The following is a 12,871-nucleotide window of genomic DNA, read 5'->3' as shown; positions in this document are numbered from 1 at the left end:
TCTTAAAAATCATTAATATCTCGAACATGGAGATATTTGGTGAGATTATATAACAGATAATCGTTGTTGGAGATTTATCGTTCCCTCGTTCGGTGAGTAATTTCTTGAATTCAACGCGCTTAACGTGATTTCACTCTCGAATCTCCATTCCCTGATCTTATCCTCATTTTAACAAATAAACAAACATTCGATGTTTTGAAAGGAGTTCTGCCATAAGATCGAAGTCACACCTGTTAACAATTATTTTTTCGTATTTTCCTGAAACTTATAAAATTCCTTAATTATGATAAAATAGAGTTAGTAAGCTCGCAAGAACAGGATAGAAACTTAATGATTAGACGGGAAATGTTTATAGAAATTTATATTTTCATAGACACGAACGAGGAAATAAAACTTTAAATGAAAATCTTATCGTCTGTATGTTGTAATATGTATTTTACTTTGATATTTTATATATTTGTTGCCACTGTTACTTATTCATCGTAACACAAATACATAAACATTCGCAACGTGTTAATGAAACTAACGAACTAATAAGGAAAATTGTCAAATTTGTATTTGCTTTCCGACGTCGATGGAATTTCTAAATTTTTATACACTGCGCCAATAAATTTCGAAACAGTTATCTACGCTTATCGACGAATGACACAATTTCTAAAAGAATAACAAAGCGTGTACATCTGAGATTTAAACTTTCTTCGGTGCGTTATAAAATTCAATCTACAGCGCGGAGATAAGCGCGTTGTCTTATTAGACTATGCTCATTCATAATCGTTTAATTGCCTTTCCACGGTCACGTTACTTGTCGAATCGATAATTCACTATAGATAAGTGGCGCCAGTTATTTAACAGAATTTATATCTCGATGGAAAGCGAGATACTCTAGAAATCGTAACTTTCGATGTTTTCGAACTCGAATAATTTTCAACTAATTTTCATTCGAAATAATTCTGAATTTAATATAATTTACTAATCTGATATAATTGAATAATATATGACCGTTTAAAAGGCTTGCAGCGATGTTTGAAAATTCACATTTATCGACCAATGCACATGTCTATTGCTCTAACCATATTTTACCATTTGCTCTCAACTTTTCATCCTCCTCCTCGATAAACTTCTTCGGACTATTTTTTATAGATATTTATCTAATAAATTCAATCATTTGTTATGAAAGAAATTTAATAAAAAGTCACGTGTATGATAGTATGTTTTCTGTTAGTAGTATCTTCTTGAGGAATGCTTTCGTTGTTAACAAATTCCAGACGTTCCTCTGCGATTGTTGCATTTAGTCCAAATGGAAGCATTATTTGTTCAAATTAAGCAGCTTACCGTTCGTTACAAGCAACAAATATCTTCTACTCTCAGCAAATGAATCATAGGATTTAATATCAACACTAGCTAAAAATGGGACAAATTTTTCAAATAATCTGGTTTAGTGGTTTATAAAATCAAAAGAACCATAATGACACAGATAGCAATAAAAAATGTTAAGGAAGAAAAATGAAAATATCTTTGTCACAATTCAGGTTTTAATAATAATACGAGTTGCAATAAAAGATAATCCGATATTCTACACCAAGAAAATACTATAATTCTATGATAAAAATTTGAAATGTTTCGAGTTTGAACGGTACTTTGCTAGCGACCAAAATCGGCTTCCTACTTTTAATCAGAGTTTCGAAGCTTTTTCCAGATATAAGCGAAAGAAGCTAAGCCAGAAAAGCAGCGAATAGGTCACGTTCGCGTCATAAACTCAATCCCAATCGCAAACTTTAACAAACTACTGATTCCAAACTTATGGGCGTTGGTAACCCGAATTTCATCGAAACGATGCTTCAAATTAAACACTACCGTCATATCGTAAACTTCATAGCAAATTATCTACTTGTTAAAAAATTCATTTCTATTTTCGATATACTTTAATCCTTTCTTTACACGTCGTTTCTGCTTGATATTAATATCGTATGATACAAGGATTAATAGTTCCAAATTAAATCGTTGATTCAAGAAACAACGACTCATAATCCTAATTTCCACATGTAAGGAATTCTTAACTTACAAACTTTCAAGAAACATTCCTCTCAAAATTTGAAAATATTGATATATTTCAAAAGTAGGATACTAATTCATCTTCGATCTTCAAATGCAGCATTCATGAAGAAAATCAACTAGCAAGTGCAAAGGATTAATTTGTCCTAATCTCCGTGCAACTTCCACAGCTTTCCCGGTTCGGCTGCTACATTTATAAGAAACTTGTATCAAAGTTCTATATACCAATACATAGCATGCAACGAAAAATAGAAATCGAATACACGAACTTTTTACCACACGAAAGAAACAGCATGATAAAAATACAGCGGTAGCAACGAAAAGAATACTATGGGATTTGCCATTTAACTCTTTACCTACGAAATACTCTAAACATGACCGTTTCCCGTAGAATACACAATTCTATATAATAATAATTCTTCCAAATTTTTTATGATTTACGATAGTACAAAAATGGATGGATCTAGCCCGCCAAATACAAATTCGAAAGAAACAACATTTCGTATGCACCATACGCTTAACTAATATACCTAACTTTTTACTTTTAAATTTGCTTACGGATACTTTAATAACTCGCTGTACTTTACGATACGTCTCACAATACCTTTAATATTTTATTTCATTAAAAGTACTCTTATTCCGTATTCGCGTCAATTCGCGAAATTAGCCATTCTTGTTAGGTATTAGCGACGTACAGAACAGAGATCCGCGTTGTCACGTTCGCGAAACGAAGCGACGTATACATCTGACTGATCATTAAAATTCTAACAGCAATGAACACATGGTTTGTTCGTGGAACGATAAAGCTGTTCGGGTGGCAGGCGCGCGTCGAAAGTTTCGAGGTGGAATCGGCGTCGATTCATCGTCGAAACGTCGCTCGATGATCGCTTTATCCGGCTGTGTTCGATTGTGCATGCTAGGATTAGAATGATCGCGGCAGCAACGGCTTCGTGGACGAGCCACGTTGTAGCATGCTAGCTGGATGCCTGCTTTTATAACGTAGACAGCATATTGATATATCGTGGTCCGATGCTGCCATCTCGATCGATGCGTGGGCCTTCGTCGCGATTCGATCGGCGTACAATATGCATTTACTGTGTCGAAAGATTTCAGGTTTTTTCCACGTGTACCACGTTTCACGGAGAACCCGCGGAACCGAAAATATCGGAGAAAAATCAGTCTTTTTTTTGACGTCAATAACTCTGAAAACATGCATCTTTCGAAATAATTCAATTCTTTAGAATCCTTTGACAATGGTTATCGCGAGACACAAGGTTTATTATAACATAGAGAAGAGCAACTACGAGACAGTAATTTTTAGAATCAACAGAAATGTAGTATAAAGTAGGATTATTTGAGTCAAGCCGAGTATTATAATTTGCCACTGTCAAATTCAATTATAAACAATTTTTAAGCGATCTGCATTTGAAAATAAAATATTTCATTCGTTATAGTGACGTGTTCTCGATGACGATAGTTTCGAACCAGGAAAGAAGTTTGCTCGTCTAATATCAATATTTTCATCGTCGATTATAATTATATCACCTCGTTGTCAGTTATAGTTCAGTAACGACGCATATATTATACATATTACTTTATTTCTGAAAGTTACTTTGTTCTTTTTTTTCTAGTTTTTTAAACATATAATATCTCACTGATTCAAATCATCGTATCTTAGCGTGCCTGTTTACGTTGGAAAGGGAAGTAGTAGCAGGACGTATATAGTCAGACAGTCTGGAGAGTGAAACGATATCGATTAGGCACCTTGATATATTAAATATTATTCGTTGTACGAAAAATGACGATTGAAGAATGAAATCAGATAGTATTTTGAAGCTTATTTACTATTGTATGTAAATGTGAAAATCGTTTAAAAATTTTGCAGGTCTTCCATATACTTGGAAAATTTCTTTCATAATAATTTTAAATATCGAATGGACGCTTGTTATAAATCAGTGAAATATTACAATGTAATATTAATCACGCATCTGCATAAATGTTATTAACGTGTATAATGAATAATAACGATGATTATGAACGCCTAAATGAACCGTAGTATATGAAACATTATACGTAATGAAGAATCTGGCAAATTGTGTCTACATTGCTGTTATTATGAAACGTACCTTAAAATGTACTTTTTTGAAATAATAATTGCATTTTATCTTTTATCGTTTAAAAAATCTTTAACATCTTAATTTCGTTATTATTTGAAAACATTAGAAGATAATATAGCGATAAATTTCTTAATGTGTAATTATATCTCGTTTGATCTATTTAAAAAATCTTGATACATTTATTTTAAATATGAATACAACGCAAAACATTTTTTTCAATGGAATTCAACATAATACTCTAGGACATATAATTTATTATTTCAAAAGTTAATTAATGATTCGATATTTTACGAAAATTTTACCTACAAAATAAATATTTTCGAATATTACCAATTTACGTAACGTAAGTTCTATTTTTTTTTTAGATCTTCCAAGAAGGTCCTAAAAAGAGATACCAAAGTCTTGTAAAAAAAAAATTAACAAAACTGTTTCTTTTAGAAAGAATATCAAAGAACCACATTCCAACCATACTGTGAAACTATTTTATACCTGATGTTTAATCACATAGAGGCTAGTGGTAGAAAATGAAGAAGAAGCAAAAAGATGATGAATAAAAGGATAAGGAAATGAGATGAGTAAAGTTTCGGGATTAAAACTTGAAAAGATAATATGGTATAGATAAAATATTCTTTAGGACACCTCTCTTACAAAGTAAAGCGATTTAAATTTTAATACATATGCATAGCATTAAAGGTATGTTCTTTAAAAATATATGAAGATATATGATATTGTTTAAAGTTGTATTAATCTGTTATGAATCAATTGATTCTTTAAATGCAAACATTTCGAATAACATAAAACTACGAAAAATATATATCGGTGATGTATAAACGTTAAAGTTCAAAGTTCAAGATTCTAAACTAGATTCGGATTAGATTCAGCTTCGTTAGTCAGAAAGCTAATATCGTGATTATAACTTGCCGACCACCTGCGATTTCTATCTCTTGGTAATGCAGAGGAAGACGAATCCATATCTGGAAGAGATATTACGAACAGAGTAGAATCTCGAATATCTAAACTAATTAACTAATGGACAGGTAATTGGATTATTTATGCATTTACAGGAAATTTAAATATGTAAAAATATACAGGGTACACGTGATACGCAAAAATATATATTCTTGCATACGACCAAGCCAGGAGATTCTCGTTCGTTTGCGATTGTATCTGCAGAAAGTACTTTCAATTATCTACGCTAACGCGCTAACAATAGAGCTAGCGATACTCCAACTTCTACCATTCGTCATTATACAAAACATAGTCGAGATTCTACCGTAGTGTTACAATAATAAAATACCAAGAATATTTCTCTTCTAGTTCGATTCAATAATTCAATATAAACCCACTATCGTGGAATTGAGAAATAGTATAATTGGGGAGTTCGAATGATAAGCGGCAAAAGAGACAAAGAATGAATATTGTAATAAAAGACAATGTTTTCCTGCTAGATCCAATATTAAATATTGCAACTTCTATGAATTAATTTTAACTTTCAGAAGAAACTTCATTTCACGCTTCTCGTTTATTTTTACATAAGAAATCACCGATTGCTCGCTTGTATCTGCGGTCCTTAAAACTTTCGAACGCGCCCAGCATAACATGAAAACGATTCGTTCGACGAGAAACACAGTCTAACGAAGAACGCTTTTACTTTTTTCTCTCTGCTGTTTCCATGAAACTTACACTGGCTTCGAAATATCCCTCCGAGCTCGAATGCAGGAGGATTCGAGCGTGCAACGTGCGAGCCGACACACGCTCCACTGTTTGCGTAGCCGAAGAGAACATTAGACTAAGGTGTTCGTTGTAATGTTCTGTTTACGCAGCCCTTCAAGCCGGAATTTTCGGATCTCGACTACGCGGACGTGGACTACCGCTCCTATGGGCCGATCAACTACAAAGCTGCCAGCATCGCGCTCCTCCAAAAACAGCAACAAGCACAGAAGCAACAGCAACAGCTTCAAGGACGACGGCCGCAGATGTATGGCGTCACAGACGAAAACGAAGATCTTCTTTAATTTGTTTTCCGTTTTCATTATCTCCAATTTGTCTTCCTTTTGTTCCTTTAACTCTTAATTGATATTATTGGATTGTAGATAATTCGGAAGAATTTAAGTCAGGTTATTTAATTCATTAAGGGCAAACTATGCATGAATGCAGCATACCTCATTTGGAATTATTTGTAGGTCAATTCGCATCATTGAATTCCGTCTTTCGCAATTCATAGATATTTGCTTCACATTTCTCTTCGATGACACTTTTCCTTTGTATCCTACAATTCTATGAAATCTATTGCATGTTGAGTAATGGAAGTTTTTGTTTGTTTAGTGAAATTATCTAAAATACTCATTATTCGTAATATGTTTTATTTATTACACAAAGGAGTATATTAATTTATCTAGCTTTTGCAATAACGATGAATCGACGTAGCTTGTATTCATAATCGTTTCGTTACTTGGTGCTTGATAAATTCATTATAGTGTGACTATTAATACTTCGTGTCAATCTTAACTTATCGTATAAAATATCGAATAGAGAGAAAGAGAGACAACTAAAAATTAAAGTTTCTAGAATTACGTAACCAAACTTAAATTTAATAAAAATTTTCCTGCTCAACTATGATCCAACTGTATTGGTTGAAAGTTAAGTTTCTCTTTTTTTAACGCGATGTTACGTGAAAATTACCTTGTGGCCATAATAATATCGTAACGTGTGTAAGAATTGTGATTAACGTTTAGTGTTGATTACGTAAGCTTCTCTTGCGAGCTTTAATGTTATTACGGATGAGTGTATACCTCGTTTCTATCATAGTTCAGTCGTTTTGACGAACTCGCTGCGAGTGCACTTGCAATGGAAATATATTTTCGTTTCGAATCGATTCATTAACACGTTCAAGTCTTAAATTTACCAACCTCAAAATTTGTTCATTCTTAAATGTTAGTCCTTGATTCATCGAATCTCCAACTTTTTAATTATTTGTATTTCGAAACTTTTTAATTTCCAAATTTTCATATACTTCGATTTTTTTAATCTTACAATCTTCAGAAGACTAAGTAAAAATTCCAACATTCACATCTTAAATTCGAACATTATTTTAAAATGTTGATAATTCAAAAGATATTCAAAAACAATTATTTTCGTCGATTCTTTTAACATATGAAAAATATGTTACCATTGCGTTACCAATGCAAAGTTCAGTAAACATTTCACAGCGAGTTCATCGATGCGCCTACATCTCAAAGCCAAAGAAACAGTTACTTGCTTCAGTCGTGTCTCGAAAGACTTGCACCAAGGACTAAACCGATCTAACGTCCTCCCAAATCAACTGATCACCAAATCGCGTCTTCCTTTGCATCCTTTTACAAAGCTAACTATCTCGATAATCTTATACACCTAAAATAACCTCTCTTCCATCTTAACATCTAAGAAAGGTAATTGGATTTCCTTGTTGCGGGACTTTCGTACAAACGACCAACGATCTATACAGAATCGATATGATTAATCGATAACTATAGCCTGAAGGACGCGATTTAGATAGTCGGTACGATCCACGAGAAGGACTAGCGAGTTACGATACCTGTAAATTTATACATAAAAGAATTCGTACGCGAAATTATAAATAAATGGTACGTTTATAAGCTATTACCATGTGTTCTGGGATCAAATTGTCTAATTAACAAGCGGCTAAAGGGGCGAACGATCGATAAACGTTAAATATTAAATATACAAATATATACATATAGTATATATACATATATATATATATATAGTATCTTGTTAAATGTTAAAAGAAGAAGAAGAAGAAGAAAAATTGAGACATATCGCAGCCATTGTCGAGCTCTCGCGCGTGTCTCCTCGAATCCGCGATCCTCGCGAGATTGCCGGCTATAATTAGTGTAATTCTCCTCGCTTCTTGCTCCTTTCAATTTTTTGTAACATAAATTCTCTCCCCAACTATGTCCCACCGTTTGTAAGTTTGTACATTATGCGAGAAAACGAAGTTTCCAAGAAAAATCCACGAGGAAAATCCCCTCCAAAAAAAAAAAGAACAAACAAGAAAGAGAAAAGAAAAGGATAAAAATAGGAAAGAGAATAGAAGAAAATGACACAAGAACACGTCGAGAACGCAACTATCGTCATCGTCTCGAGCAAGTTTTCGTCCGATTTTTGGCGCTTAACGAACGAAACTCTGTCTCACATATCGTTCTTGTAACAATGTTTTCTTCGTGCTGCCATGGCAGAGTCGCGTATGGTAACATGTGACACCGAGACGGAAGCAACCAGACAGCCAGGGAACAGCGGTTTATCGTTAGATCGATGGCGGACCTCCGTGAAATCGTATTTTTGCCGAGGGAAACCGACCTCCCGCCAACTGCAACGCAACGGTTCGCCGCAGGATTCGTTGGAGGAAAAATTGGATCCTCCAAACAATTCTGGCCGAATCGTTGACGTGCTTCTACCGGAAGCTGCGTCATGCGCCACGGTTATTAATTTTTCTCATTTTTCTTCCTATTTAACTGTCGACCGATATGAAGTTGGACGATAGTTGGACAAAGATTAACTCGTGTTCATTCTATAATTGATTGTATCGTGAATTTGATCAAGCGAAGAGTTTGGTTAAACGAGGATGAGAATAGAATTTTGTAGATGCTGAGAATTGGTTCGATGAACATCGTTATATTATCGTTTGTATACTTATACCGTTGTTTCTTATATCTCTGTTACACCGTTGTTGGAGAAATTATCAGTAAAAAGATTAATCGTGTAATTTATCGATACCTTTGCTACTGAGGTTCACGGAGAGATCCAAATACCATAATTCATACGTGAATTTCCATAATTGTACACGATGTTGCGTTCACGTTTTTGGTACGATACGTACACAATATTACCAAGTTGCTTAATTTCAAAGTACTTTGTTCTAATTTTATCTTGCATTTTATACGATAAATATCATCCATGTTATCCATCTCGCAAAATATAGAATACAAATTAGAATAAAGAAGATCAAATCATCTAACTTAAAACTAATATCCACACAGTTACCATTACCCATAACCAAACGATATCGGTCAAAGATTAAAAAACTTTGCTTTCTTCAATTTGTCACCGAATGCGCGCAACAAACCATAGTAAACCATTTCATACGATTCAATCGTTCTTCTAGAAAGAAAACTAACATTCACGTGCGCGGAACAAATTCAAATATTACTCAGCACGAAAGCCATGATGAATCTTGCGGAAGATCTTTGAGAAACCGTACTGGTTTCGTCGTTCAACTAGTTTCGCCGATGGTAAATTTACAAAATCGAATAGATGTCTGGTCGGAAGTATCTCGCGTGAACTTATCGTCCAGCCATCCGTTCGTCGAGACATCTCAACTTTCTAATGGAAAATCGCGTCGAATTTCAGCAAGTTCGAGACACCTTCGACCAACACAGTTTCCATTCGTTGATTCCCTTCTGGTTGTCTGGGAAACCGGGAATGTGTCGCTGTAACTATCTAGATATCCGCTGGCCCCGTCAGTAACGGCAAAACATAGTGTTTGGTATCGTTAAAATTCACAGAAACAGAAATTACGCCGCGGAACCAAAGTTTTACGAACATACTCTACCATACAACCTCCATTTATTTGAATTTCATTCGTTTTAGTTTTACCTCCGTGTGTGTTTTAATTTCAACTTCTGTCAATTAAATCCATTATTATCCGAATGTGAGTTCTTATTGTTAAATCGTTTAATATGTTCGTGGTATTTATTTTTCTCCGTTATTTAAGTGTTGCAAACTTTGTTACTATTTCCATTTCGTTCGTGGTATATCGCTTGCAATGTGATTTTCGAATATTCGAGGTTGTAAATACTCCTCGAATTAGTAAACATTTTATTTCGTCTAATAGATTACAATGATTTTGTACAGATATAGGACGACATAATATCTTCAATTTATCGTTCGATCGTTGTTATCTTTTCCTTACAAAACATATACAATGCGAGATGTTAGAACATGCGTTTCGTTCGTAATTAAAGATATTCGAAAGGAAATAAGGATAAGTACATTTTTCTGTGTTTGATGTCACTTTACAGATAGAAAGTAGTGTTTTAACACGACGCGAAACTGAAATTGAAAAATGAAAACAGATCATTACCCCGAAAGTATAAGCCTCTTGAAAGTACACATTGTAAGTCGATTATTCAACGATCCAGCACACGAATGAGAAATCATAAATCGTAGGGAGAACCGATGTCCTCTTATTATATGAACTGTGATAGTCCCACGAAGAGTTCAGATAAATGGAGTGTTGCGTTGGTATTGTCTTTCTTCGAGCGGAAGAATTATCACAGGAAACACGTTGAACCGTGCCAAATAATATTACAAAGGGCGATCTGGTCTGTTCGTTCGATCAGTTTTAATCGTGATCGAAACGATGTGAACATTTTCGACGTGAAATCACAACTCTCGATGCTTTCGTCGAGGAAACCGGAACTTGATTTCCGCGCGATGACACGCGTTACCATACTTCATTCCACGTTCTTCCTCTTCGTCGTTCTTCGACAGACTTTGAAACCCTCCGAATTGATGAATATTTGTATATTTTCGAGGCCTCCTTGCACAATTGGGCAAATTCGAAACAGTTTAAAAAATCACGAGCTACGGGTTATGAATGCTTAATAAATTCTTCTGTATAAAAATGAAATGAATCAAATTTTACAAGTGAATCTTAGAAGGATACATTTCGAAAGGCTATATTGATTGTCCTATTCGACGAAAAACTGTAAAGATTGTTCGTGCGATAGAGGTTTACAATCTACAATTTGTCACTCGTCGATTCGCTAATATCATCAATTTGTGAATAATTGTGCAAGATGTGCAAGACCAGTGATCGCGTGAATGTTACGTGGGTGTTCGATCCCTGGCTTCTATTGTACAGTTAAACTAATTAGTTTGTAACATACGAAATGTCCCGTTTTTAGTTCTATCAGTTTTCTAAATCCTTCTGTCAATCAGTCTTTTTATCCTTCTAGATGTTTTATGTCTGTGTCATTTTAAAAGTTGGAATCTTTCTCTTTCGTCACTTTAATTCGTTGTTTACTCTTATTCTTTCGTTTACGTATATAAAAATGCTCTTTCTAGAACTTATACCGTAAAGTATAAATCGTTAAAACATTGGAAATTTCGTACGTTACGTAGGAGGATTATCGAACACCGTGAACTTGCACGTTGGAACTTATATTTCATTTCATAACGGAACCGTAATTTTTCATTCTCCAGTGTGGAACAAAAATTTGTATGCGTGTGTGTTTGTGTATGTGTGAAGTTCGAACGAAAGTTGAGTTCTCGACAAAGAAGAACCTATATTCGTCAGGATGGTCGATTTAGGATGAGAATATACGAGCTACCGTAAAAGAACGCTAGCTAGTCAAAGATAACGCGATATCGCGAACGTAGCTCGCGTGTTCAACGAGAACATTGTAATAAAACAAGCAAAACCAAAGAAAAAAGAAAAAGAGAAAAATAGAAGAAAGAGAGGAAGTAAGAAAAAGTAATTAAAAAGTAATCTTTTCCACGTGTTTTTACATTCAAAGAGTCGCCCTGTGTGAACTGTTGCTCGGTGAATTGAATAGTTTGTAATACATAATGTATACAGTACGTTAACACGTTAAATATCAATTGTACCGGATTACGGTCCCAAAACGTTACATAGTAATTATTAAACAATAAATTGTATACAATACGAGTAATCGTTAGACTATGTGTATAGATATAAATATAAATATAAATGCAAATATAAATATAAATATAAAAACGAGACACTTTAATATTAATCCGTACGAAATAAAGAAATAAAGATAATTGTTCTTTCAACTTCGTAACGATAACGATCCGTCATTTGTAATATATTTTCGAGGACTCGTTTCAAATGAGAGACAGATGATTTTTCGAGGATTTCAAACCGGGACACGTGTGTGTGCGTCTAATTCTCGGGAGACAAGGATTTAAAAAGAAAAAAGAAAGAAAAGAAAATGACGTTGCGTATAATGTAAGGTATCCGCGTCACGGTGTGGTAAAGTACCGACATTGCGTGCCTGATTCGTTTGGTATTCATTATACCGTGTTCTTGCGTGCAATGAAAGAAGTGAAACCGATACTTACAGTGGATAGTATATTTTTTTGTAAAACATTAGTTAGAGACTTAATGGCGAACTGTTGAGTCGGTTAGTTACGTAAATAATCGAGAGAGAATCAAACGAAACGCGAGATTGTAAAGCTGTTAATGGATTATGTGAAAGAAGGTGCATCATTCGTGGTTTTATGTTGACAGTAAATAATAAATCGAAGAAGATTTTGATTTCGGTATGATCGAACGAAATTAAATTGAACTCACATTATTGCAAAGATGAGAGTAAAAGATCTTTATTTGAAATATTATAAAGAGTATTATAAATAGAATGGCGTAAAATAAATACTTGTTTTACTTTGTTTTGTAAAGATTTCCCCGTATAAGGATGTTATACGAAAATGATTGTTTAATAAGATAGGAAATTTATATCGTTATAATTTCTTTGATTTATTACTTACGAGACTCAACGCCGTAACAATTTCCAGCGTTTAATCATTTTTAATAATCGTTGATAATTATTTGAATATTTTCTCAAACGAAACATTTGTTTGGCAATAAATCGCCTATAGAAGATTCACCTAATTGC

General features: G+C 34.1%; 2 protein-coding genes across 12 annotated transcripts in view; one reads left to right on the top strand and one right to left on the bottom strand.

Moving 5' to 3' along the window:
* The window catches only part of nrm (neuromusculin), a 433,949-nt gene extending 427,220 nt beyond the window's left edge, over positions 1-6,729 (top strand). For 5 of the 9 annotated variants that reach the window (XM_069109815.1, XM_069109813.1, XM_069109817.1 and 2 more), the window contains one exon: positions 5,993-6,132. Coding sequence is in view for 1 of the 9 variants with exons in the window: in XM_069109818.1 (XP_068965919.1) it covers positions 5,993-6,184 (192 nt within the window). In the remaining 8 variants the exon portion in view is untranslated. Of the gene's footprint in view, positions 1-5,992 lie in introns of all 9 variants that reach the window. The other 4 variants (XR_011172628.1, XM_069109818.1, XM_069109821.1 and 1 more) reach the window with 4 other exon arrangements.
* Positions 1-12,871, bottom strand: part of kar (monocarboxylate transporter 10-like protein kar) — a 179,220-nt gene that overhangs the window by 121,101 nt on the left and 45,248 nt on the right. The gene's annotated exons all lie outside the window — the stretch shown is intronic.

This window comes from Bombus flavifrons, chromosome 3 (assembly GCF_040668555.2).
Source record: "Bombus flavifrons isolate JBK064 chromosome 3, iyBomFlav1_principal, whole genome shotgun sequence".
Classification (NCBI taxonomy): Eukaryota; Metazoa; Arthropoda; class Insecta; order Hymenoptera; family Apidae; genus Bombus; species Bombus flavifrons.
The sequence above is the reverse complement of the archived record's forward strand: the minus strand, read 5'-3'. Positions and strand labels throughout refer to the sequence as shown.